We start from the raw sequence: 24698 nt of genomic DNA, 5'->3' as shown, positions 1-24698 counted from the left end.
GCGAGCTCCCAGGGCCGCTCTAGGCCTCGCGGAGGCAGCCCATCTCGGTGGTCTCCGCGGCCCGGCCCACGTGACTCGCCCCGCCCCGCCCCGCGGAAGAGGCGGAGCTGCGGGCTGGCAGCGGCCGGAGCGTTCTTTGCCTGGGTCTTATTCCCGCCGCAACTGCATTAACGTCCTCCTCGCTCGTGGGCCGCGCGGCTCCGGTGCCGCCTCTAGGCCCACGTGGGGTCCCAGTTAACGGAATGCCCGGCAGTTGTCGGCCGGCTTTACTCCGAGGCTCACCTGGGCTGTGATGGTATGGGGAGGCTGGCTCCGGGTGTCCCCTCTTAAAGGCCCAAGCTGGGCCGCCCTTAGGGAGACTGTGGTTTCCATCCGCCCGTTTAAAGCCCTCTCTCTTCCTGGGCCTGCACGTGTGGGGGTGCCTTTTAGGACAGACTCATTTAACTACCAAAATAATGGTGACTAAGGTTGCCAGGCATCCTCTGTATACAGGGCATGTCCTATATTAAATGATGTTCTTCTGTGTTGGCTTAAATGCCTTCTGCTTAGCTTCTCCAAATTTACCAACAAATCTGGAGTTTAGAGCTATTTTTATCACCCAGTAACTGGCACTTACATAATTTCAATGTAAACATTGGCTGAAAAAAAAAAAATCATACCTTCCACAAATAGTCTCTCCTGCAGGTTTGGCTTAGTGAAGTTAAAAGAATTGAGAATTAACAGATTAAAATTACGTTTTTCATATTCAAGTAATTACCGTTAATCTGCATAACTTTGGTTCAGTGCACATGCTCTGCAAATCATCCAATGACCGCCTCGCTTGGGTGGTTCCCTGTTGCTGCTGAAAGTTAGCAAATCAATGGCAGCCCAAGCTTCTAACCGTGAGCCAATCGGTGGCAAACACCCGTGAACGTTGGCCAATCAGTGCCCTTAATACAATGACCAAGCTTTTGAAGTCACTGGGTAGCCATACTCCGGTGACCCCTACGATTCCCAAAGTCAACAGACCTTTACTTTGATGTTTCTGTTGAACACATTTTCTGACACGCGCCGCCTCCCACTGCTAGGAAATAGAAGGATCCTGGATGTCTGGCTCTATCACAGGACCTTCCGCTCCTTTTGTTACCAAACCCAAGTTGGGCTGCCTGTTGTCTGGAGGAAAGGAATGTGAGCTTTTTTTCAGAAGGCCCGCAATCTGGGAAGAAGGCAGGCTTTTGTCCCCAAACCCAGGTTTCTGCCTGGCCCGGGGGGTCTTTAAGAGGTTTGGGGTAGTTAATCAGCGAAGGGAGTGCAGTGGCCTCTAGCATTTCTTGATCACGTGCTGACTTGAAGATGCCTGCTACAAACATTTTCAGTGCTCAAGGGTTGTGCGTGGGGGTCTGGTTCTTGTTTCACGATGCGCTGGAGTGCTCTATTCTTTCCGCAAAGGAGGGCAAGGTCTACAGATACAAAGGGAGGTTGGTAAAATCATTTGTGTGACCTAAAAAAAAATTGCTGGACTCCTCAGAAAGCCGAGGTGGCTTCAAACAGAGTTGCTGGCCTCTGGGGCCTGGGCACGTTTGGTTCTTCACTCCTCAGGGCCAGTGGTCTGCAAATCTCAAAGTAAATTAGCTCTGTTACAGGCCAAGGGCCTGAGGTCAGCAAGGAAGGAGTGTTAACTTGAAGCAAGTTAACCCTTAAGGCCGGCTGAGTGCTGTCACACTTCCACAGGAATTAGGCTGTTACTGACCAACTATAGCATCAGGAAGTGCCGTCCCGGAGAGTACAATAGGTATCTACCCCCCAAAACTCTGTGGCTGGAAGCCATACACAGTATTTCTCAAAGTCTCTGTGCACCAGGAATTCAGGAGTGGTTTGGCTGGAAGGTAACAGCTTGGGATCTCTCATAAAGTTCCATTCTGGGGTCACTTGGGGCTGCACTCACCTGAAAGCTTGACTGAGCCTGGAGGCTCTGCCTCCAAGATGACTCCCTTACGTGACTGGCAGATTCATACCGGCTCTTGGTATGAAGCTTCAGTCCCTTCCCACATAGGCTTCTGCACTCAGCTGGGTGTCCTCACCACATGGCTACAAGGTTCCACCTAAGGTACACAGTCCAAAAGGCCAAGGCCAGAGGCACCTGGCCAGCTCAGTCGGTGGATGGAGCACGCAACTCTTGATCTCAGGGTCGTAAGTTTGAGCCCCAACACTAGGTGTAGTGTTTGCTTAAAAATATATATATATAGTTTTAAATAAAATTAAAAATAAACAAGGCCAAGGCCAGCTAGTGTTATGACCTCACTTTGGAAGTCATCACCTCAATATACTACCAATACAGGCCAGTCATAATACATTATTAGATGAGATGCACAAGGGCATGGACGCAAGGATTAGAATCACTGGGGACCACATGGAGGCTGCCTAACCCTGAGATTTGGCCCATCAAAGAAACCACGTAGTTTACAAAACTTACGGTATTTTTATTGTAAAGCTTATGTACAACTGTTTTAAATTAATTAGGTTTCCAGGAACAATAGCACGAGGACTTCTATTTTCACACTGTCCCTTCTCTAAACCTACCAAAATGAACATCGACCATGAATCTAGAGATGGGTACACATATATAGGTGCATACACACGCGCGCGCGCACACACACACACACACACCCTACATCACAGACCCTTAAAAAGCATTAGCCAGTTACTACAATTGGATCTAGCTTGGGGCACTTGGGTGGCTCAGCCAGTTAGGCATCCAACTTCGGCTCAGGTCATGATCTCATGGTTCATGGGTTCGAGCCCTGCGTCAGGTTCTTTGCTGACAGCTCAGAGCCTGGATCCTGCTTTGGATTCTGTGTCTCCCTCTCTCAAAAATAAACATTAAAAAATTTAAAAAAAAATTAGATCTAGCTTGAACGGGGACAATATTGGACATGGAGTTCCTCTATCTGGTATTACAGTGTAGGGAGAATAATGAGGAAGCTTCGGTAGACCCAAATAAAAATCCCCAAGTTGTGAGAATAACTGGAATCCTGGGCAACCAGAGAAGAAAACTGGGAGCGAGCAACAGGGGTCCCATTCTTTCCCAGAACAGCCTTCCCAGAGGGACGGAGTACAGGCAGTGCTGACATGCCGGCAGCTAGGCAGCAAGGTGAACCCGGAGAGATGGGACACTTGGGCCCTTACAGCTACCAGGGAGTCTGCTCATGCCTCAGCAAAGTTAAAAGTCTGGAGCTGGATGTCCCTCCCCTGGCCAATGCCACAGGGACTGGTTCTACCTAAACACACTATCCCCAGCCACTAGCCAGAGCAATAAGGCAAGAAACAAAAGAAACCCAGAATTGGAAAAAAGCAAAATGGTTATTTATGAACATGATTTTCAATGTTAGAAAATCCTACAGAATTTTTTTTAAAAATGTTATCAGAATAACTGAGTCGTGCAGGGTGGCATGATACAAGGTCAAAACACAAAAATCAGTTACATCTCTCTATATCATCAATGAACATTTGGAAATTTACTATCGTAATAGCATCAAAAACTGATAGACAAATCTGAAAAAGGTGTGAAAACCTATATAGTAAAAATTACAAAACACTGCTGAAATAAAGATCCAAATAAATGGAGAGATTTACCACATTTTTGAGTCAAAAGACTATATAAAGATGAGAATTCTCCCCCACAATTGATTTATAGATTCCATACAATCTCAATCAAAATCCCAGGATATGTTTTGTAGAAACTGACAAACATTCTAAAATCCACGAAATGCAAAGGACCTAGAATGGCCAAAACAACTTTGGCAAAATACAAATAGGACTGACACTGTATGACTCTGACACTTAGAAAACCTACAGTAATAGGGGCACTTGGGTGGCTCAGTTAAGCATCCAACTCTTGATTTAGGCTTAGATTGTGATCCCAGGGTCATGAGATTGAGCCCTGCTTAAGGTTCTCTCCCTCTGCTCTCTCTCCCCTGCTCGTGCCACTGTCTTTCTAGAAAAAAAAATTTTTTTTTAATAAAAAAAATTTTTAAAGATAGAACTAAACATAAAACCTATGATGTTTCTATAAGGAAGGGCACCTGGGTGGCTCAGTTAAGCATCCAACTCTCGATTTCGGCTCATGTCAGGATCGCACAGTTTGCGGGATCAAGCCCTGCCCTGCACCATGCTCCATGATGACAGGAAGGAGCCTGCTTGGGATTATCTGTCTGTCTCTCTCTGCCCTTCACACACATACAGACACACACACACACGTTCTTTCCAAATAAATATATAAAACTTCTAGAAGGAAAATGGGGGGGGGAATCTTTGTAAACTTGGGTAAGGCAAAGATTTTTTAAATATGACACTAAAAGCATAATCCATAAAAGAACAAACTAATATATTGGACCTCATCAATATTAAACTCTTCTGCTCTTCAAAAGATTTAAGAGAATCAAAAGATAAGCCACATGCTGGGAGAAAACGTTTAGAAATCACATATCTGAAAAAGGACTTGTATCCACAATCTGTAAAGACCTTTCCTCTCCAAAAAAGATCTTCCAAAAATCAATAAAAACAACCCAGGGGTGCATGGGTGGCTCAGTCAGTTAAGCCTCTGACTCTTGATTTCGACTCAGGTCATGATCTCACATTCATGGGATTGAGCTCCAAGGCAGGCTCTGCACTGAGTGAGGAACCTGCCTGGGATTCTCTCTCTCCCTTTCTCTGCCCTTCCCCTGCTAACACTTTTTCTCTCCATCAAAATAAACAAACAAAAAAACAAAGAATTTTTGAGGGGCATCTGGATTAAGCGATTAAGCAATTAAGCATCCGACTCTTGATTTCAGCTCAGGTCATGATCTCAGGATTCGTGAGATTGAGCTCCACGTCAGGGTCTGTGTTGATAGCACAGAGCCTGCTTGGGATTCTCTCTCTTCCTCTCTGCTCCTCCCCTGCTTGGGTGCTCATTCTCTCTCAAAATAAATAAACGAAGAAAGAAAGAAAGGAAAGAAAGGAAAGAAAGGAAAGAAGGAAGGAAGGAAGGAAGGAAGGAAGGAAGGGAGAGAGGAAGGAAAGAAAAAAGAAAAGAAAAGAAAAGAAAAGAAAAAGAAAAGAAAAGAAAAGAAAAGAAAAGAAAAGAAAAGAAAAGAAAAGAAAAAGAAAACAACCCAATAATAAAAACACAAGCAAAAGATATGGACACTGGACCTAAGACATAATGGAAGGCAAATAAGCACATGTAAATATTAGAATAGCTAAATTATAGTTATATTAGAATAGCAAAATTAAAAAAAAAAAGGCACTACTGAGCATAGCCAAAGATGGACTGGAAATATAAGTCTCATACAATGCTGGCAGGGATATAAAATGATACATCTTCTTTGCACAACAGTTCTGAAGATGCTTAAAATGTAAATATATACTTACCTTATGACCCAGGCATTCCACTACTCTTACTTACCCAAGAGAAATAAAAGCATATGTCATTACAAAGACTTAAAACACAAATGTTCATAGCAGCTTTATTTATAATAACCCAAAACTGGAAACAGCCCAAATGGTGATCAAGAGATAAATGGACAAATTTTTGTATATCTATAGTGTAATACTGCCAGGAAGGAAGGAAGGAAGGAAGGAAGGAAGGAAGGAAGGGGGAGGGAGGGAGAGGGGGAGAGATAAAGAGGGAAAGAGAGAGGGAAAGAGAGACAGAAAAAGACAGAAAAGGAAAGAAAGAAAGAAAGAAAGAAAGAAAGAAAGAAAGAAAGAAAGAAAATAACCACTGATACAACACATATGCAACATGGGTGACTCAAGATAATTATGCTGAGTGAAAGACACCAGGCCAAAAGTAAGAGTACATACAATACGTTGTTTATATAAAATCCTAGAGAAGCAAAACTCATCCAAAGTGACAGCGGATCAGCAACTGCTGTGGAAGCTAGGAGAGGGGCATCAGCAATGTTTGGGGGGTTATGGCTGTTTATTATCCTGACTATGGTGACGGCTTCACTGGTGCACACGGACGGCAAAGCTCGGCAATGATATCATGATAATAAATAACACTTTTGTTCATTACGTTCAAGTCCTTGTTCTAAGCACTCCGACATGTATTAATGCAGTGAATCCTCAACACAAACCTCTGAGGTAGACTGTCAGCAGATTTTACTAAGGAAACTAGTTGGGTCTGTAACTTCACCAAGACTCCGAACAAAGCCGGCCCGTCTCGGTGTTGTTACCCACTACTCTGCTTCCCGCATCGGGTAAAGTCAAGCGGCTTGCAAAAGAGGGATGCTACAACAGAACACATGGACACCTCACCTTGTTTCCACACGTAACACAAAACAATGGTCACTTTTTCCATGATACAGAACAGCGATGAGATAGATGAGTTTATGATAAATAGGGCCTTGCATCTGACTCAAAGGGTACATACACCCCAACTTTTGCAAAGGCACAGGCTGCAACTGAGTAGTGACAAGTAACTGACGAGTAAGCAGTGTGGGTGGGCCTGCACCCGAGGTAGGTCTCTGAAAATGTGCACCCTACTAGGAATGTCCTCCACCGTGCACATGGTTCCACGGGGACAAGGGCCCTCTGTTTCTGAGTTTAGGGGACTCCTAATATAAAGACACTGACAGGGTGTCCATTTCTTTTCTGAGTGACCCCTTGTTTGCTGTCGCACACCTGAGAAGGGATGCATGGGACATAAACGTTCCAAATCTAAAAGGTCTGAAATACCTTATACCAAACTCACACTTGGGGATACTGAATTCTGGGTGGAAGTTATTTTCCCTTTGAATTTTGAAGGCCTACTCCGTGGTCCTCTAACTTTCAAGACTGCTGTTATGAAATCCAATGCATTCACATTCCCGGTCTTTTGTTTTCTCTAGAAACTTTTTGCCGTCTCCTCTTTAAGCCTGGACTCTTGATAATTCACAGTGGTGTTCTCTGATGGAGGTCCTCCCACACCTCCCTCATCCATCTCGCGGGACACTCAGTGACACCACTAACCCCGCGAGGTATCAGCCAGTTACCCGTCCTCGTACACTCGTGACTTAGCGGTTTGTTTCTTTTCTCGCTGTCAAGAGCGTACTGACGAAGAGCATGAGAGTGGGGAGAAACAAGGAGGCACGGCGCCCACAGCTGCGGACAGCCCTACTCTTGCACGGGTACCTTCTGCGTGTGTAGTTTCCGATGCAGGGTGAATCGCCCACACCAGCTGAAGGTTTTCCCACACACCTCGCACTCGTACGGTTTCTCACCAGTGTGAACCCGCTCATGCTGGACCAGGGTGATTTTCTGACTGAAGGCCTTCCCACACTCCTTACATTCGAAAGGCTTCTCCCCGGTGTGAATGCGCTGATGCTGAGTCAAGGCTGTGGGGGAACTCAATCGTTTCCCACACTCTTTACATTCGTAGTGTCTCTCCCCGGTGTGCACTCGCTGGTGGACGATAAAGCTGGAGCTACAACTGAAAGTCTTCCAACATTCATGACATTCATAGAGCTTCTCCCCCGTGTGGAACCTCTGGTGCTGGAGGAAGACGGAGCTGCTGATGAAGGCCTTGCCGCACTCCTTACATTCATAGGGCTTTTCTCCAGTGTGGATTCTCTGATGCTGAATCAAGGCCGTGTCCGAACTTAAGCCCTTCCCACATTCTTTACATTTAAATGGTTTCTTTCCAGTGTGAATTACCTGATGCCGAATAAGTAATGAGTTATATCTGAAGGCTTTTCCACATTCTTTGCATTTAAAAGACCTTTCGTCGGCGTGACATCCCTGAAAATCCGCCACTCGACTGAAATATCTGCCACATCTTCTACATTCGTATGATACCTGACCACCGGGAACAGTCTGATCTGTAGAGACTCGTGTGCTGACACTAACGTTTTCCCCAGACTTCTCACACTTCTCCCCGCTCTCCACGGCGTAGGCCTCGCGACAGCTGGTTGGCCCATCTGTGAAAGCTCTCCTCTTGGACTTTGTCTTCTTGGCTATGCAGTGACCAGGCTGCTGCTCTAGGCTGCAACCCAAGTCCAGGTGCTGGGGAACGTTCCCTGGTAGCCCTCCTAACGTCAGTCTGTGGGACTCCGTTTCTTCGGGAATGTGTTCCTTTGGGCTCGACTCTTCCTTCTCAGCTCTGGTCTCAGAGCTACAGAGCTCTGTATCACAAAACAAAAACAAAAACAAAAACACACAAGTGTCAGCCTCCGATACCGCAAAAAGAAACTACTTGTGCCGAAGGGGAAACGGGCCAAGTGGTTCTAATCTACCCTGTGTGGCCATTTTCTAACCTGCACACAAAATGGCTACCGAACATCAGCACACAGTGGAGTGCCACAGGCGAAACGAAGACTCCACGGGCGGAGGCAAGCGAGGCCGGGAGGCACTCCCATAAAGAGGACAAAGACTAGAGAACGGCAAAGACTGTGACCTAGCGGGCCAGGAAGACCAGTGGTGTTCTCCCAAGTGAACAGGTTAGGTCAGAGGGCAGACACAGAGAAGGGATGCCTAGAGACCCCGAGGTCAGAGGAAATTCAGCAGATCAAAGAAAGGACAGGCCAAGCACCTCAAACTGCAAAGGGTCCCGCAACGGAAATTCCTGAAGGGCTGCTCATCTTTTACAACACTGTCCATGTCCTAATCTTTGAGAAGAGAGTGGTCTCTGTCACCAAGTTGGCCCTAGCAAAGCAGCAGGCTCCCACGGTGCGACTGAGGGGACCGGGTCCGGCTAACCCCACGGCAGCTGGGAGGACGGGAGAGGTGGAGCCTTGCCTTTAAAACGGGCGAGTGCTGCGCATGTGAAGAACCCTTCTAAGGATGGACAGGACCTGGTGATGACTCTTGCGCTCTCCCTAAAATGCTGCATGGGCCGTATGTAGGGTTTAATACGACAGTAGGAACGTGAAATCCTAAAACCAACCAGACGGAGAAAACCAAAGGCTACTTTCCCTCTGCCGCCAAGGCCTTCTGCAGGCTAACATGGCCTTCAGCACTGGGCCAGGGCAAACTCGCGCGTCAAGAAGCCAACAGTTTAGAAAACACTGTTTACCCAGAGAGCCTGAAGTCCTGGGATCACACCCAAAGGGCACAACCTTAACACAAGGCTGAGGGCAGCTGGGGAGCTGGGCATTATTAATGGTCACTCCCTGTGAAGTCTGAAGAGCCCCCCAATGTTAATAGGCGGAGGAGGGGTGAAACGGAGTATCAGAGGCCAAAATATACGGTGTGTTGTTACTTTTAATTCCTGGGTCAACACCTTTCGAAATGAGGAAGTCGTCCACCGTTCTTCTGTAACAAGTTTTGCTTCGAGAGTTCAGCTATTAAAATAAAAGTCTTTCTAAGTGTAGGGAAGGTGACGTACTTCGGGTGGCCGCTGACGCAAGGGAAACGGGGGGGGGGGGAGTGTTGTGCTGATGTCCGCGTTCTTCCATTAGGAAAACGAATTCCCATTCCCATTAGGAAAACGAATTTTTCTTTATCTTCCAATAACTTTTTCAATTATACAATTCTGTTTTTTCTTTTTACTTACGTCGGTGTTTGGGAACCCGTAATTTCATTTTCCATAGAGGAGTGCCTGCTTGGCTCAGTCGGCGGAGCACACAACTGTTGCTCTTGGGGTCGCGAGTCTGAGCCCCAAGCTGGGTGCGGAGTTTACTTTAAAAACATGTGGGGCGCCTGGGTGGCTCAGTCCATTGAGCGCCTACCTCTTGGTTTCGGCTCAGGTCATGATCTCGCGGTTTGTGGCTTCAAGCCCCACACTGGGCTCTGTGCTGACAGTGCAAAGCCTGCTTGGGATTCTCTCTCCCTCTCTTCCGCCCCTCCCCTGCTGGCTCTCTCTCTCTCTCTCTCTCTCTCTCTCCTCTCTCGCAAAAATAAATAAACATTAAAAAAAACTTTTCCCATAGAAATAATATATCCTGAAGCTGCGGACGGCCAGATAGGCCGCAGAAGCCTATTTTCCCTCCAAGGTGGTTGACATTCTCGTCTCCGCAAAAACAAACTGGTGGAAAAGTTAACTGTTTCCATGAGACAAGACCCCAAAGGGCTGTCATGGTTCAACAGCTGCCGAGCCAGATGCTATCCCTTGGCAGGCGGTGAGGCGGAGAGGCAAAAACAAACACGCAAAGGCATCCCGCAGCCGTACCTTCCTTGGAAGAGACTGGCCCTTCGTCTGGCGGGGGGCGGCTACCACTGTGAACACAGAATCCCACGTAATGATTCCAGAGGAAAGAAAACAGTCGCGCAAGAGAAGAAACACTCTGCACACACTGAAATGGGAAAGTAAGCAAAATGGGCAGCTGGTAGGTTCTCAGGCTCACCTGGACAGACGCCTCCGAGGACTTCCCTGCCCGCAGGTTCCCAGGGTTCCGGGCCCCATGGCAGTTCCCCTCGCTCTAGCTGGGAGACCAGAACAGGTCTGGTGAATAGAAAAGCTGCCCGGGAGAAAGAAACAGGAACAAAAGGTGAAGGGAATCAGAGAGCAGCATCCCCTCCCGGCTGTCTTTACCTTTCTTCGTCCGCCGAGCCAGGGAGGGAAACGAAGAGAAGTCAGTCTACACCATCTCAGAGGACAGAAAATTCCCACAAAGGGGGGCAGAGTCCTGGAATAACTCTGTGCTGTGCTGACAGTGCAAAGCCTGCTTGGGATTCTCTCTCCCTCTCTTCCGCCCCTCCCCTGCTGGCTCTCTCTCTCTCTCTCTCTCTCTCCTCTCTCGCAAAAATAAATAAACATTAAAAAAAACTTTCCCCCCCACTCACATGAAGGAGTCCCAGATCTTCGTCAGAGAACTTGGAAGACAGAGGCCCAGGGGCCCTGCTGAGCTCTCCCTTCCCTCCATGCATGGGACAGAGCCCCTTCCCAGGGTCAGAGGGACAGTGGATTCCAAAACCTGAGAATCCGAAACTCTCCTCACCCACGAGCCTCCGGGAAAGCTCAGCCTTCGTAGCAACTGCCCGTGAGGGTCAGAGAGGCCGTGATGTCTAAGGAGGAAAGAAAGCAGACGCACAAAGGGCAGAGGGCGAAAACAGCAAGGAGAAGAGATGCCTTACCCAGGGAAGCCACATTTGCATAATTCTCCAGCATCACCTCCCGGTACAGGGCCCTCTGTGAAGGGTCCAGGATGACCCATTCGTTCTGCGTGAAGTACACGGCCACGTCCTCAAAGGTCACTGGCTCCTGAGACAGCAGGTTCCTGCTGAAGCCCTGTGTGAGGGCCGAGGAGCCTAAGTATCAGGGCAGAGACCCACGGGGTAGGTGGCATTGCCAAGGACAGCTCTCGGGGGCCCCCTCCCCCCCGCGGGGGGCAGCCGGGGGGCAGCCGGCGGCCAGCACTGCCCTCAGCCACAGGCCAGCCCAGGACTCCCTGCAGTCCTCCCCACCAACAGCCCTTCCTTCACCTGCTCACCTCTGTGCTGACTCTGCCGGGCCAGGGTCTACGTGCCTGTCGGCCCCTGCGGTTCCCTTCCAGGGGTTTTGCGTGTCCGTGCACAGGGGACAGCAGTATAAACACAGCCCATAGCACTTCACTCCCTCCCGAATCTCACTGAAGTGACAATAACACAACGGCCCAGCAGGAGAAGAGTCAGACAGACTAGGCGCATGAACAGAATTTCAGAAGGATGAATAGCAGCTAAATTAGAGGAGCAGAGAAAGCTGAACCTTAACCGCCAGCAGAGGGGGAAGCAAACAAAACCCAAGATGAGCTCAGGATTTTTAAAGTGTGCTCTGCTTTTTAAAACTTGATAACATATTCTATCCATTTAAAAACACCAGGGAGGAGTGAGGAGCCACAGAGTACTTAAGGCAGTAAATGAAAAATACCTACCCAGAGGCGTATCACTGAGCAGTCGCGGAAAAATGAGACCATTAAAGCAAAACAAAACAAAACAAAACAACCTAGGGGTGCCTGGGCGGTTCAGTCGGTTAAGGGTCCCACTTACAATTTCAGCTCAGGTCCTGATCTCGCGGTTCAGGAGTTTGAGCCCCGCACTGGGCTCCATGCGGACAGTGCAAAACCTGCCTGGGATTCTGTCTCCCTCTCTCTCTGCCCCTCCCCTGCTCGCTCTGTACCTCTCTCTTTCTCTCAAAATAAATAAACATTTAAAAAAAAAAGAAAAAAACTAAAGGCTTCCAGAGCAGGAAAAACAACACACACAAGAGGACTGGGGAGTCGAGATGGCAACAGACTACTCGGCGAAAACAAACAGGGAAACGTTTTCTTTTGTTTTAAGTCTTTGTTTATTTTTTAAATATATATTTTTTTAAGTAATCCCTACACCCAACGTGGGGCTTGAACTGACAACCCCAAGAGCAAGTCACACGCTCTACGGACTGAGCCAGCCGGGCGCCCCAAATGGGAAAACGTTTTTAAAAATGCTGAGTGAAAACGTCTGCTTCCCGTCCAGATGGAGTCAAAGGGATCGGGTTCATCCTGCCTAAACCGAGACAACACAAATTACGTCAAACAGGTTCCCAGGTTAGCGACATCTGATGGCAATGAAGGACAACATTCCCCAAGAGATGGGAGATAAAGAGGTGAGCCCTAAGATTCCTCAAGCTTGTCTTGGAAGGGTTTCCAGGCTGCATCACAGGGAGGGGAAACGAGGCAAAGCCCAGCAGCTTCCCTGGTAGATTCCGAGGAGACCAAGACTGTGGGAGTTTAGAGGACAGGACACCACGGAGAGAGCTGCACAGAGAAGCAAACCCAGGGGGGTTATGGGCAGGGGTTCCCCAGACTACTCAACGGAACAATGACCAGGGCCCTTTTCATCTGAAAAGACTGAAGGGCACAAAGCCTGGTGTTCACACAGGGCCAGTAAAAGTACCTATTTCCACTGGAAAAAATCCATAATTCATGGGCTATTGAATAGAGCTCTCAGGAAACTCTTGCCTCAGTCGTGGAGAATAATTATTTCTAAGGCCATGGACCGCTCCAGATCCTACTACCAAATCATAAAAATCAAGACCAAAAAGGATCAAATGTATTCCTAAGTAATTGAACTTTATTCCAGAAAACACTCAAGGGTATTTTGGGGGGGAGCACCTGGCAGGCTCAGTCAGCAGAGCATGTGACTCTTGATCTCAGGGTTGTAAGTTCGAGTGCCACATTGGGTGTAGAGATTACTTAAAAATAAAATCTTAAAAAAAAATTTTTTTTAAAGAATATTTTGGGGAAGTAAGGGCACCTGGGTGGTTCGGTCAGTTGAGTGTCCAACTTCAGCTCAGGTCATGGTCTCACAGTTTGTGGGTTCAAGCCCTGCATCGGGCTCTGTGCTGACAGCTCAGAGCCTGGAACCTGCTTCAGATTCTGTCTCTCGTTCTCTCTCTGCCCTTCCCCCACTCGTGCTCTGTCTCTCTGTATCTCTCAAAAATAAATAAAAGTAAAAAAAAAAAATTAAAAAAAAAGAAGGTGGGAAAAGAGGAGTAAAGGGAACAAAGAACAGATGGGACAATTAGAAAACAAATACGAAGATGACAGACTCAAATCCAACCACATCATAAATAATCTAAACATCCCAATAGGCAAACATTATAAAGTCAGCCTACTATACGCTGACTTTAAGAAATGCATATTACAAATAAAGACAGGAATACATTAAAAGCAAAAAGATGGGAAAAAATACACTAGCCAAAAAAAGCTGAAGTGGCTATATTAATTTAAGGTAATGTAGATTTCAGAGCAAAGAATAGTAAGAGAGAAAGACAGTCGTTCATAACCATAAAGGAATCAGGGCATCTAACGATCCTACATGCCGGGGCTCCTGGCTCGCTCAGTCCCGACAGCACGCGACTCTTGATCTCGGGGTTGTGACTTCAAGCCCCATGTTGGCTATAGAGACTACCTAAATAAATAAAACTTAAAAAACAAAAGCATAAACAAAAACCCCCACCATCCTACATGTTTACACAGTTAGCAACAGAGCGTCAAAATACATGAAGCAAAAAACTGATGACCCTGCAAGAGAAACAGACAAATCCATAATTGCAACTGGAAATTTCAATAACCCCTCTCAACGAGGACATAGCAAACATGAACAATACTATTATCCAACTTGACTTAACGGACATTTACAGAACGCCCCACCCACAACGGCAGAATACACATTCTTTCCAGGTGTCCAAGGAACCTTTTGTAAGGTAGACCATACTCTGGGCTATAAAGAAGAAATCAGAAGGATCAAGTCATACAAAGAGTGTTCACTAACCACAACAGAATTAAATTAGAAATAACAGAGGGGCGCCTGGGTGCCTCAGTCAGTTGAGCGTCCAACTTCAGCTCGGGTCATGATCTCACAGTTCAGTTTGTGAGTTCAAGCCCGTCCTAGGCTCTGTGCTGACAGCTCAGAGCCTGGAGCCTGCTTCGGATCCTGTGTCTCCCTCTCTCTCTGCCCCTCCCCTGCTCACCTCTGTCTCCCTCTCAAAAATAAATAAACATTAAAAATTTTTTAAAGCAATAAATAAATAAACTAGAAATAACAGAGACGCAAGGAAAATTGCCAAATATTTATGAACTACATAACACACGTCTAAATAACACATAGATCGAAGAATAAAACAAAGAACTCAGAAAGTATTCTGAGCTGAATGAAAATGAAAACACAATGTACCGAAATGAAGGATGGTGCTAACACAGTACTTAGGAAGAAATTTATAGTGTTAAATGCCTGTGTTACAAAATTTAAAAAGAAAAAAAGGTCTTGAGCCAGTGACCTTTAGAATCTAGAGAAAGGCGGGGCGCCTGGGTGGCGCAGTCGGTTAAGCGTCCGACTTCAGCCAGGTCACGATCTCGCGGTCCGGGAGTTCGAGCCCCGCGTCGGGCTCTGGGCTGATGGCTCAGAGCCTGGAGCCTGTTTCTGATACTGTGTCTCCCTCTCTCTCTGCCCCTCCCCCGTTCATGCTCTGTCTCTCTCTGTCCCAAAAATAAATACACGTTGGAAAAAAAAAAAAAAATCTAGAGAAAGGTGACCTTCACCTTTAGAATCGAGAGAAAAAACAAATTTAACACAAACTTAGCAGAACAAACAAAATAAAGATCCAAGTGGAAATCAGTGACATAAAACAGAAAAAGAGAGAAAATCAGCAAAACCAAAACTAGTTCTTTGTGAAGATCAATGCAACTTCTAAATCTCTGGTCAGATGAATCAGAAAAAAAAAGAGAAGAAATAAATTAGCAATATTAGTTATAAAAAAGGTGACCACTACAGATAATAAAAGGATAGTAATTATTATGAACAACTTTATGCCATCAATGTCCACAACGTAAAACGGACAAATTCCTTGAAAGACACAAATTACCAACACTCATTCAAGGAGAAACAGAATAGCCCTATATCTACAAAGGAACTGAAACTGTATTTAAAAGTTTTTTTGTAACATTTTATTTATTTTTGAGAGCGACAGAGACAGAATGCCAGCGGGTTAGGGGCAGAGAGAGAGGGAGACACAGAATCGGAAGCAGGCTCCAGGCTCTGAGCCGTCAGCACAGAGCCCGACGCGGGGCTTGAACTCACAAGCTGTGAGATCATTCCCTGAGCCCAAGTCGGACGCTCAACCGACGGAGCCACCCAGGCGCCCCCTGAAACTGTACTTTAAAACTTATCAGAAAGAAAACTCCACATCTAGATGATTTCACTGGTTACCAAACACATAAGGAAGAAATGTAATCAGTTCTATGCAAATTCTTCCAAAATACTGATAAGGATGAAATACTTCCCATTCTATGGGACAAGGACATTACAAGAAAAGAAAACTGAAGATCAATACCTCTTACAAACATAGAGGCAAAAATTCTACACAAAAATTTAACAAAATAGAATCCAAAATATAGTCAAAGAATAATACATCAAGACCAAGTAGTTTTTATCCAAGGAGTGCAAGGTTGGTTGAATATTTGAAAAAAAAAAAAATCAATGTAATTTGCCACATTAAGAAACTAAAACAGGAAAATCATATAATCCTCTAAACCAACATAGGAAAAGCATGTGTCAAAATTCAACATCCATTCCTGCAGCAAGCTAGGCATAGAAGAGAACTTTCTCAATCTGATAAAGGGCATTTACAGAAAACAAAACAAAACAAACCCTATGGTGAGGATCATTCTTAATAGTGAAATACTGAATGCTTTCACCCTAAGGTCAAGAATAAGACAAAGATGCCTGCTCTCACCACCTCTACTCAACATTGAAATGGAGGTTCTAGCTAGTGCAGTTAGGCAAGAAAAAGGAATAAAAGGTATCCAGACAGGAAAGAAAGAAAGACAATTGTCTTCATTTGTAGATGGCATGTCTATGTAAACATCCAGCAGAATCTACCAAAAAGTAATGACAATACTAGAATTACTTTATCCATGGAAGGACTTCAATTTGTGGACAGAGGTGAAAAGGGTCCTCACTGTATGCAATGATGCAAACTTCCCGTTTAATGAATTTCCACTTTTCAGCCTCGATTGCCAAACCTATCCCAATCAATCCCCTACACTTGTTTTTCCATCCTGATCATGTCTTCGTTTGGGCCTTCTCATCTGTCCGTCCCTCTCAACTCATCCTCCCCTGTCCAAACACACCCGATGGTGACAGATGCAAATGAAAGATACAAGCCTGCGAAACAGTAAGGAACCTTGGGAACAAGCCCCATGTGCACCTGTGAAAGTCCCCGCCGCCTGCGGGCTGTCAGCGCTTTTCTTGCAGAACTCCCTACCGGCTATTTTTACTTTGCTCGCAGAGCAAAGCACCAGCTAAGGAGCAAACCCAGCCAGGTCCACCCCCACCCCTCACCCCCCCAACCCCCAGTGCCGAACTTCCACGATTTTTCCCTCATTAGAATACTAAAAATCATGCCCAGGGGCCCAGATTCAACACGATCATTACGCACGCGATGCGTGAAGAAACATGACCTTGAAGTGCGCAGGTGCTAATAAATCCCTGCCTCTACATGCGTAGACAGCCCCCTCTTCCCACCGAAGTACCTTTAAAAAACTCTCCCAGACCTCTCCTCGGAGAGTCAGCCTGAGGATTCTTCCCTTTGTGCTGCTCTTCTGCGCTCGAGCATAAGCCCCAATAAAGCCTTTCTTGGGACTTTACATTCTGGGTCCCGTCTCGTTTCTACCCACGCTGGGTCCAAGGACCCCAGTCCCGAAACACCTGCACAACTCAGGCTCCGGATGCAGGCTGACAGCTGCTCTCTTGACATCAGAGGGTGGGAGGGCCGGTTACGGCAGGGGAGAGGGGGGAGCGACACAGGCGGAGAGGAGGCTCGCTCACCTGGTGCCACGTGATCTGGAGCATGGCTGGGGTCCCCGTTTCACACGCCCTCGGGGTTCGAGGTGAGACAGAAGAGAAAATAAAGGACGGGCAGGACAGCTGCTGCCGGGCACCCCGCAAACGCCGTCTGTCCGCCGGGGGCTCCCTGCGTCCTGGAACCCCCCTCACCACAGAGGCACAGGGATCGGAGAACCGAGCAGTGAAGAACTCCGCGGGGATGCGACCCCGTTAGCCCGTTCCCGGGACGCGGAGCCCAGGCGACCGCTGACGCCGCGCGCCCCGGACGCAGGGAACGCGCGAGAAGGCGGTCGGCCAGGGCTCCCGGGAAAGCTTAGGACCCGCGCCGCCGGAAGCGCGTAGGGCCGTTTCCCCTCCTCTCTAGGAAGCTGCAAACTTCCCGGTCTCCGTGGTTCCCCAGCCCGGCGGCCACCGCCACGGTCTCTACTCCGGGAAACGTCGAGCCAGAGTTACCGGCTCCAGGCTCGGGTCCTGCAGCGCCCCCTCGCGGCAGCTCCTCCGGAAGATGGCGTCTAGCCAGCTCGGGCCACAGACCAGTTGCACAGGCCACAGACGGGGCATCACCCAGGGTTCCTTGGCGTTTGCCACTCTGGCAGCCCTTCCAGCTATTGAAGGGACCATTGCTCCACCTGTGCCAAAGCCTGCCTGGGTTCTGTGGCTGCGCTGCAGTGGGGGGAAGAGTGGGACCCATCACTTCCAACAGCCAACTGGGTGTTGGTTGAGAGCATTGACTACCTAGGTCCACGAACCTGGCTGTACCACTTCTTAGCTGTGGGAGGAGCAGCAAATTTCTTTACCTGTTTCCTTATCTGCGAAATGGGTATGATAGTGATACCGACTTCAAAGGGCTTTTGAGGTTTAATAATTAAGTGAGTTAGTGGGTTGGCAAAGTAATTATAGTAGTTCCTGGCACACGGCAAGTGCTTGCGAGTTGTTTGGTTTTCTAATTGTGTTTTTGCTTTTGAAGATACAAGTGCTGCTGGGACTGCCAATATGTGGCACCGTTTAGGGAAACACCTATTAACATTTAGCCTTAGACCCCTTTCCCACCCTATCCCTGGATGTATGTTCCAGGCCCCGCCTGGAAACAGATTTCAGTTGATGGCTCAGCAGCCTTCCCTGTGAATACTGTGTCCCTCATATTAAGTTAAATGTTTTATATAGCTCGATCCCTGCCAGCCTTCAAAGACTTGTCAGGGTACCCCACTGCACAGATAGACCTGCCAAGGGGAGAGCCTCGTGATGGGTCTTCATTACATATTTGCAATCCAAGCAAATGTCTCCACCCTATCTCAAGAAGCTCTTCTTGGAGGCTGTCCGTGGGTTTTGTCAGTGGGTGAGTGGCCGAACCTGGTCTGTTTGGGACCCCAGGAGCCAGGTGATCTTCAGCCTTGGCTACATTCCCTGTTTTCCAAGATTAGAAGGAATGATTTGAGCATTCTGGAAGCTGAGCAAGGAGAGGAGCCTAGAGATTCAGTATGCATCCTTTGACAATCCCCGTTTTCTAGAACTGGGTGGATCATTCCTGCCCCTTCAGCTTTGCATGGTGTCCCTGAAAGAAGGGCATCTATGGTTCACCAGTTTGAGAAAACGCACTTCCAGATTTCTGCCTGGGGGGTGGGGGGAAGGAGAATCACATGGCTACATGGAATCAGGGAAAGGATCTGGGATCAGGCTGAGACAGGGAAACTAAAGAGACCCCGTGAAAGCTGCTTTTTCACTCCTTTTCCTGCTTCTATTCTTGTTACAACCTACATCCCTCCCTTATTGCAGGCATTATAGAACAATGTACGTCCTCCTTGTAAAGGTCAAGGATTTAATTTCTCTGGCGTCTTCCAACACAACAGATAACATCTAAGAACCAAGTGGAGTCATGTGAAAGTTTTCCAGGACCAATGACTCACCAAGACCCCTGGTCCCAGGGCGTAAGTGAATTAGGGAGGACACTTCAATACTGGTCTTTGTTCCTTGGATTACTAAGAAGACAGGTATACGAGACAGCTGTCTTCGATAAAAACGCCAGGCTCCAAGCAAAGCCAAGACTCATTTTCCTTCCCTTTCCTTTTGGAGTCACCCAGACACTCTGTATGTATCTATACTCTGTCTCTGTGGTCTTCAATAAACTCTGCTCTCATCTTGTCTTGGCTCACATTTGATTTCCATTCTGGGTGAAGCCAAGGACCCTCTTGGCTGGTCCCGTGGGACCCCTGCTGGGTCCTTGGACCCAGCCAGGCTGCATTAAGGACTTTTAAACAAGATCAGGGACAGCTGAGTGGCTCTGTCAGTTAAGCATCTGGCTTGATGTCAGTTAAGCGTTCGGCTCATGTCATGATCCCATGGTTCGTGAGTTCGAGCGCTGCATCAGGCTCTGCGCTGACAGCACGGAGGCTGCTTGGGAATTAGGTCTCCCTCTTTCTGCCCCTCCCCTGCTTGCTCGCTCGCTCTCTCTCTCTCTCTCAAAATAAATAAAAATAAACTTAAAAAAAAACACAAGAGCATCTTCCCTATGAGGGCAATGTGTTTAAAAACAAAAAGACTTAAGGCACTTATTGTAAGTCAAACTATCATACTATTAATCTCCGTGGGAAAGATTTGATACATTTCTAAGCTCTATTATAAATTATGCCAGAACACAAATTTTATTGAGATAAACACAATAATTTCAACATTTGATGTAACACAAAAAGGCATTCTTTTCATTAATAACTCTGCAAAATGGCTGTGTGAACATCTTCATTTAGCATTTTCTTAGGAAAGCGTTACATACAACATACTTAAGACTTTACAAGGAGCACCTGGGTGGCTCAGTCGGCTAAGTGTCTGACTTAGGCTCAGGTCATGATCTCACAGTTCGTGAGATGGAGCCCTGCGTTGGGCTCTCTGGAGCCTGCTTCACATTCTGTGTGCGTGTGTGTGTGTGTGTGTGTGTGTGTGTGTGTGTGTGTGTCTTTCTCCCTCTGCCCCTCCCCTACTTGTGGACCAGTCCTCCCTCTTTCTTTCAAAAATAAATAAACATAAAAAAATTTTTAAAAAGATTTTACAAAGCGTATGTAGAATATTTAATGTCCATTTATCTGAACATTTATACCAAAAAAAGTAAAGACAAAAGAAATCTGAAACTGATGGAAACGATGTCAAATTATCACTGCTATAAGCTAGCAAATGACAAATGCCCTGAGAAAGCTTCATGCAACATTTACATATGGTTAGGGAAGATTTAACTAGCGAAGTTTTACAAAATCCTATGGGAAATAAGGTAACCACAGAAAGCAGAAGGTGCAGCACAGCTCAGCAGAGCCTCACGGGGTCCTGGCATACCAGGTGAACTTGGTATATACCCAGTGTATCAGACAGATGCAGCTCAAGTTACACATAGAGGAGCCTCAAGTGGGTCCTTCTGTGTTGGAGGAACTCATCTTTTGTGAGCCATGCTTTCATACTCAAGGTAAGGTAATCAGAATTTACACACAAATGTGTGCACTTCTATGTCAAGGAATGTTTACACATTCTGGGCCCTTTTGGTCCCTGCAACACAGCCAGAATCTGTCAGGTGGCAATAATGATTGCAGTGCCCAGATGTCACCCAACAATATCTCTATCTCATTCCAGCAACTCAGAAAGACTTTTTCCCTATGCCATGTAAACAGTGCTCGCTGCAGAGCCAAATGGTATACAAAGATTATATTTCTTATATTGCACAACTTTTTCAAAATTCCTAGTTGCTTTTCTATTTTTCACTGCTTCGACTTTATGATAGCCTAGGTTTTCCACAAACCCTCCTTGGTATTGTTGCCTGGTGAACTGGGGAGACCCTGGGCCCTGGGGCCTTGACCCAGCCAGACCCGAAAGAGTTGCTGACAGTTCTTGGTCTTGTCATGAGAATGAATTCAAAGACAGACACACAGCACAGTAGACAAGTGACACAAGTGGAAAAGTTTATTAAAGCGAGAAGTACACTCAAGATATGAGAGTGGGCGAGAGAAAGAGAGAGAGGGAGAGTTGCATGCCCAGGGGATTCAGTTTCTATCTTTGATTGACAGTTGTTAACTAGGGGTGTAATATTCATTACCTGGGGAAGGAAGCAGTGTTTAGAGCTTTTTCTTCTAATTTGATCAGGAGTTTCCTGTCATGGCATCCGCCATCTTGGGTCTGTCTGGTTTGATCTGGCTTGTGGTGGAGTGGTGCCAGGACAGGCCTCTGACCTTCCCAATAGCTGGCCATGACTTCCTCAGGGCTGGCCTCCAAGTATCCTGTTAGAACCTAACTGCCCACTCTAACAGTATGAGGACACAAGTTTCCAGTCCTGCTGCACAACTGTCATAGTGAGTCTTCACAATTTCCCCACAGTGGACCCATGCTTTTCTGGACACTATGTCCTCCTCATTCTTCCTTCTGTCGCTGAGCACATGCTCCAATAATGATGTTTAGTCACATCTTCAGGGCCAGTTTATATACATGTATATTATACATTACATACATTATACATATATATACACACACATTTTATATACACACATTTTATATATATGTATGAATTCCCTGCTCCCTTTTATATCTGCCTGGCCTGGCTTTTATGGACTTGAACTTTCTTCTAAGGAAAGTCCTTTTCTTCCTGCTCAGTTAGCTTATCTTCTTTCATTTTGCTACCATTTACCCAATGTTCCTGTTCTGACTATAAGCTTAAATCCTATTTCCAAAATTAATTCCATTAGTCCTTGAGTACCTGAAAAAAATCATTTTCGTCAAGTGCTGAAGAGGCAATCATTTACATTTTTTTCTTATCTGTACAGTTTTTCTGTACAGTTTTTCTCTCCATCAAAGATGTTATCTTTCCCGTATAATATCTAACGCATTATTCTAGATGGGCTCTTACTCTGTTTTATCTTGTCATTGATAAAGAACCACTAACTCACTGCAGAATAGGTTTCTGAAATTTACTCCCACAATCAAGTTCTTTATAAATAAACCATCGGCCCACGAAGGACTAGTACAAACAATTCAAGGCACAGAGTCTCAGCCTTCCCAGTATTCCTGTCCCCATATGATGGGCCATGAGCAGGGCAAATTCCTGTCCACCAAACAGGACCCCAGAGATCCCATATTTTTCTCTCCTGCTCTAAATGGCTACAACACAATGGTTTTTCAGGGGTTCCTCTCTCCTACAGACTGTGAAAAAACATGGTGCGTCCCTAGCTTCCCTGGACCCCTACTTGCTGCACCAAAGATCCTCTCTATTTAAAAGTTTTCTTCCTGGGGCACCTGGGTGGCACAGTCAAGTGACCACCAACTCTTGGTCTCAGCTCAGGTCACAACCTCAGTTTGAGTTTGAGCCCTGCATGGGGCTCTGCGCTGACGGTGTAGGGCCTGCTTGGGATTCTGTCTCTCCTCTCTCTGAGCCTCCCCTGCTTGTGCTCTCTCTCTCTCTCTCTCAAAATAAATAAATAAATAAATAAACTTAAAAAAAAAAGTTTTCTTCCTAATCACTACAGGAAAACACAGCCAATAAATATAATTTCCAGAAATCAAAATCATTGTCTTTTTTCCTACAGTTTAATGGTTTTTCTTAGAGATGATCTGGGATTGACTCAAACTACATCTGGATGCACTAAGCTTGAATTTTGATTTTTCTCTTGAATTCTACCTATTGCATACCCATTATAAACAAATGGAAGAAAAGCCCCCTGTGTCCCCCTGTGAAGGTCATTAACAGGCTACATAGAAACCCAAAAAGAGAATTCACAGTAGATGCAGGGAAGTTTTCTCACCAAAATAGTCTTAAGTCCTTCCTAGAATGGGGTCCTTCCTGAGAAGGCACTGCTTCAAGGTAACAGTAGGGCTGAATTAGAAGGAGAAATGCTATATGGAAACTCTGTATAATTCGAGAAATTGGAATAGACTGACAAGAATAGGAAAGGCCACAAAATACTCTCTGGATTTTTAAAAAATCTTTCTTAATGGACTTCTTTCAAATGAAGAAAGCTAATTTCCATCCCAATTATGACCATGAATGCCTCAAAACGTTCGTTTAGTGACCTTACATGTTCTCATAGAAACAATGAATGATAATGTTACGTATGTTCCCCCAGGCTAGTTCACGGAAGACTATATTCCTCTAATTGTAATTAAAATACACCTTTGTGTTGAAAAGAGTAGAACATTAACATATCCCATTACATGAAAAAAACGTATGGGGGGGCAGAGGGGGGGAGGGTAACACAAATATGTGGCAGAATGTGCAGAACTCTCGCACGCATGCATCCCTGGGGACTGTCCTTTCCAGTTCAGGGCTGGTACTCCAGTGAGCCCTCGCCAAGTGTTCTACAACACTTCTGTTTGGTTTTTTGCTTTTAATGTTTTTATTTATTTTTGAGACAGACACAGACAGAGCATGAGCAGGGGAGGGGCAGAGAGAGAGAGGGAGACACAGAATCCAAAGCAGGCTCCGGGCCCTGAGCTGTCAGCACAGAGCGCAACGCGGGGCTCGAACTCACAGACCGCGAGATCATGACCTGAGCCGAAGTCAGACGCTCAACTGACTGAGCCACCCAGGAGCCCCACTACAACACTTCTGTTTAAGAGTGACCATTTTCGGGGTGCCTGGGTGGCTCAGTCAGTTAAGCGTCTGGCTTCGGCTCAGGTCATGATCTCATAGTTTGGGAGTTCGAGCCCCGCATCGAGCTCTGCACTAACAGTAGAGATCCTACTTGGGATTCTCTCTCTCCCTCTTTCTCTGCCCCTCCCCGCTCGTACTCTTTCTCTGTCTCGAAATAAACTTAAAAAAAAAAAAAAGAGTGACCATTTTCATCCCCCACAGCAGCCATTTGAGAAAGAAAACCCCTCTGGGTGATAAATGATTAAAACAAAGGGAGAGACTGAGTAGGGAGGGCAGCTCACAGGTCCTCCTACTCACCTGCACTGACATCTCTTAGGACCCTTCTGCCAGCCTGTGCCTAGAGATCTGGGCCTGTGGCACCTCTCCGTGCCCCCGCAGGGCTATCAGAACAGGAGGGGGCTGGGAATCAGACCCGACTCTGGAACTCCTTCTAGCCCCTCCTCTGCTTTTAGCAAGTGGAAAGGGGACTGACCACCCAGGAGAACAAGGTAGGTGGGCCTTGGGGAAAGAGAAGCCTTCTAAAGAAGGAGCCCAACAGGGGCACCTGGGTGGCGCAGTCAGTCGAGCACCCGACTGCAGCTCAGGTCATGATCTCGCAGTCTGCAAGTTCAAGTCTCGCATCAGCCTCTCTGCTGTCGGCGTGGAACCCTCTTTGGATCCTGTTCCCCTGTCTCTGCTCCTCCCCTGCTCACTGTCTCTGTCTCTCTCAAAATAAAGAAACTTTTAAAACAAGCAAGAGCCCAACTGTCTTACTAAGGAAGAAATGGAACTTATGGGGCCCTATCTGAGTGTGCGCTAAAATAGAGGAGTAGCGGTGGAGGACCAAGATGGTCCTCTCAAG

General features: G+C 46.6%; 1 protein-coding gene across 1 annotated transcript; it reads right to left on the bottom strand.

The window, feature by feature from the left end:
• Window positions 1–5673: 5673 nt before the first annotated feature.
• Window positions 5674–17633, bottom strand: ZNF620 (zinc finger protein 620). The gene is made up of 4 exons (XM_047099783.1): window positions 17227–17633; window positions 11017–11170; window positions 10287–10400; window positions 5674–8126 (listed from the first exon to the last, which is right to left on the bottom strand). Exons 1-4 carry the CDS (start codon window positions 17248–17250, stop codon window positions 7120–7122), a joined length of 1299 nt encoding a protein of 432 aa, XP_046955739.1. The 5' UTR covers window positions 17251–17633; the 3' UTR covers window positions 5674–7119.
• Window positions 17634–24698: the final 7065 nt, after the last annotated feature.

The sequence above is a fragment of the Lynx rufus genome, unplaced genomic scaffold, assembly GCF_022079265.1.
Source record: "Lynx rufus isolate CCGP_SWC_20201006 ecotype Redwood Valley unplaced genomic scaffold, mLynRuf1.p SCAF_5, whole genome shotgun sequence".
Taxonomy (NCBI): domain Eukaryota; kingdom Metazoa; phylum Chordata; class Mammalia; order Carnivora; family Felidae; genus Lynx; species Lynx rufus.
Note: the sequence above shows the minus strand (reverse complement) of the source record. Positions and strands in the feature narration are given on the sequence as shown.

Coding starts and splice junctions, on each gene's coding strand:
- ZNF620 (XM_047099783.1), bottom strand. CDS start 17,250: ATGCTCCAGATCACGTGGCACCAG. Junction 10,401..11,016: donor TGCAAATGTGGCTTCCCTGG/GTAAGGCATCTC, acceptor TCTCCCGGGCAG/CTTTTCTATTCACCAGACCT. Junction 8,127..10,286: donor CCTCGGAGGCGTCTGTCCAG/GTGAGCCTGAGA, acceptor TTTGTGATACAG/AGCTCTGTAGCTCTGAGACC.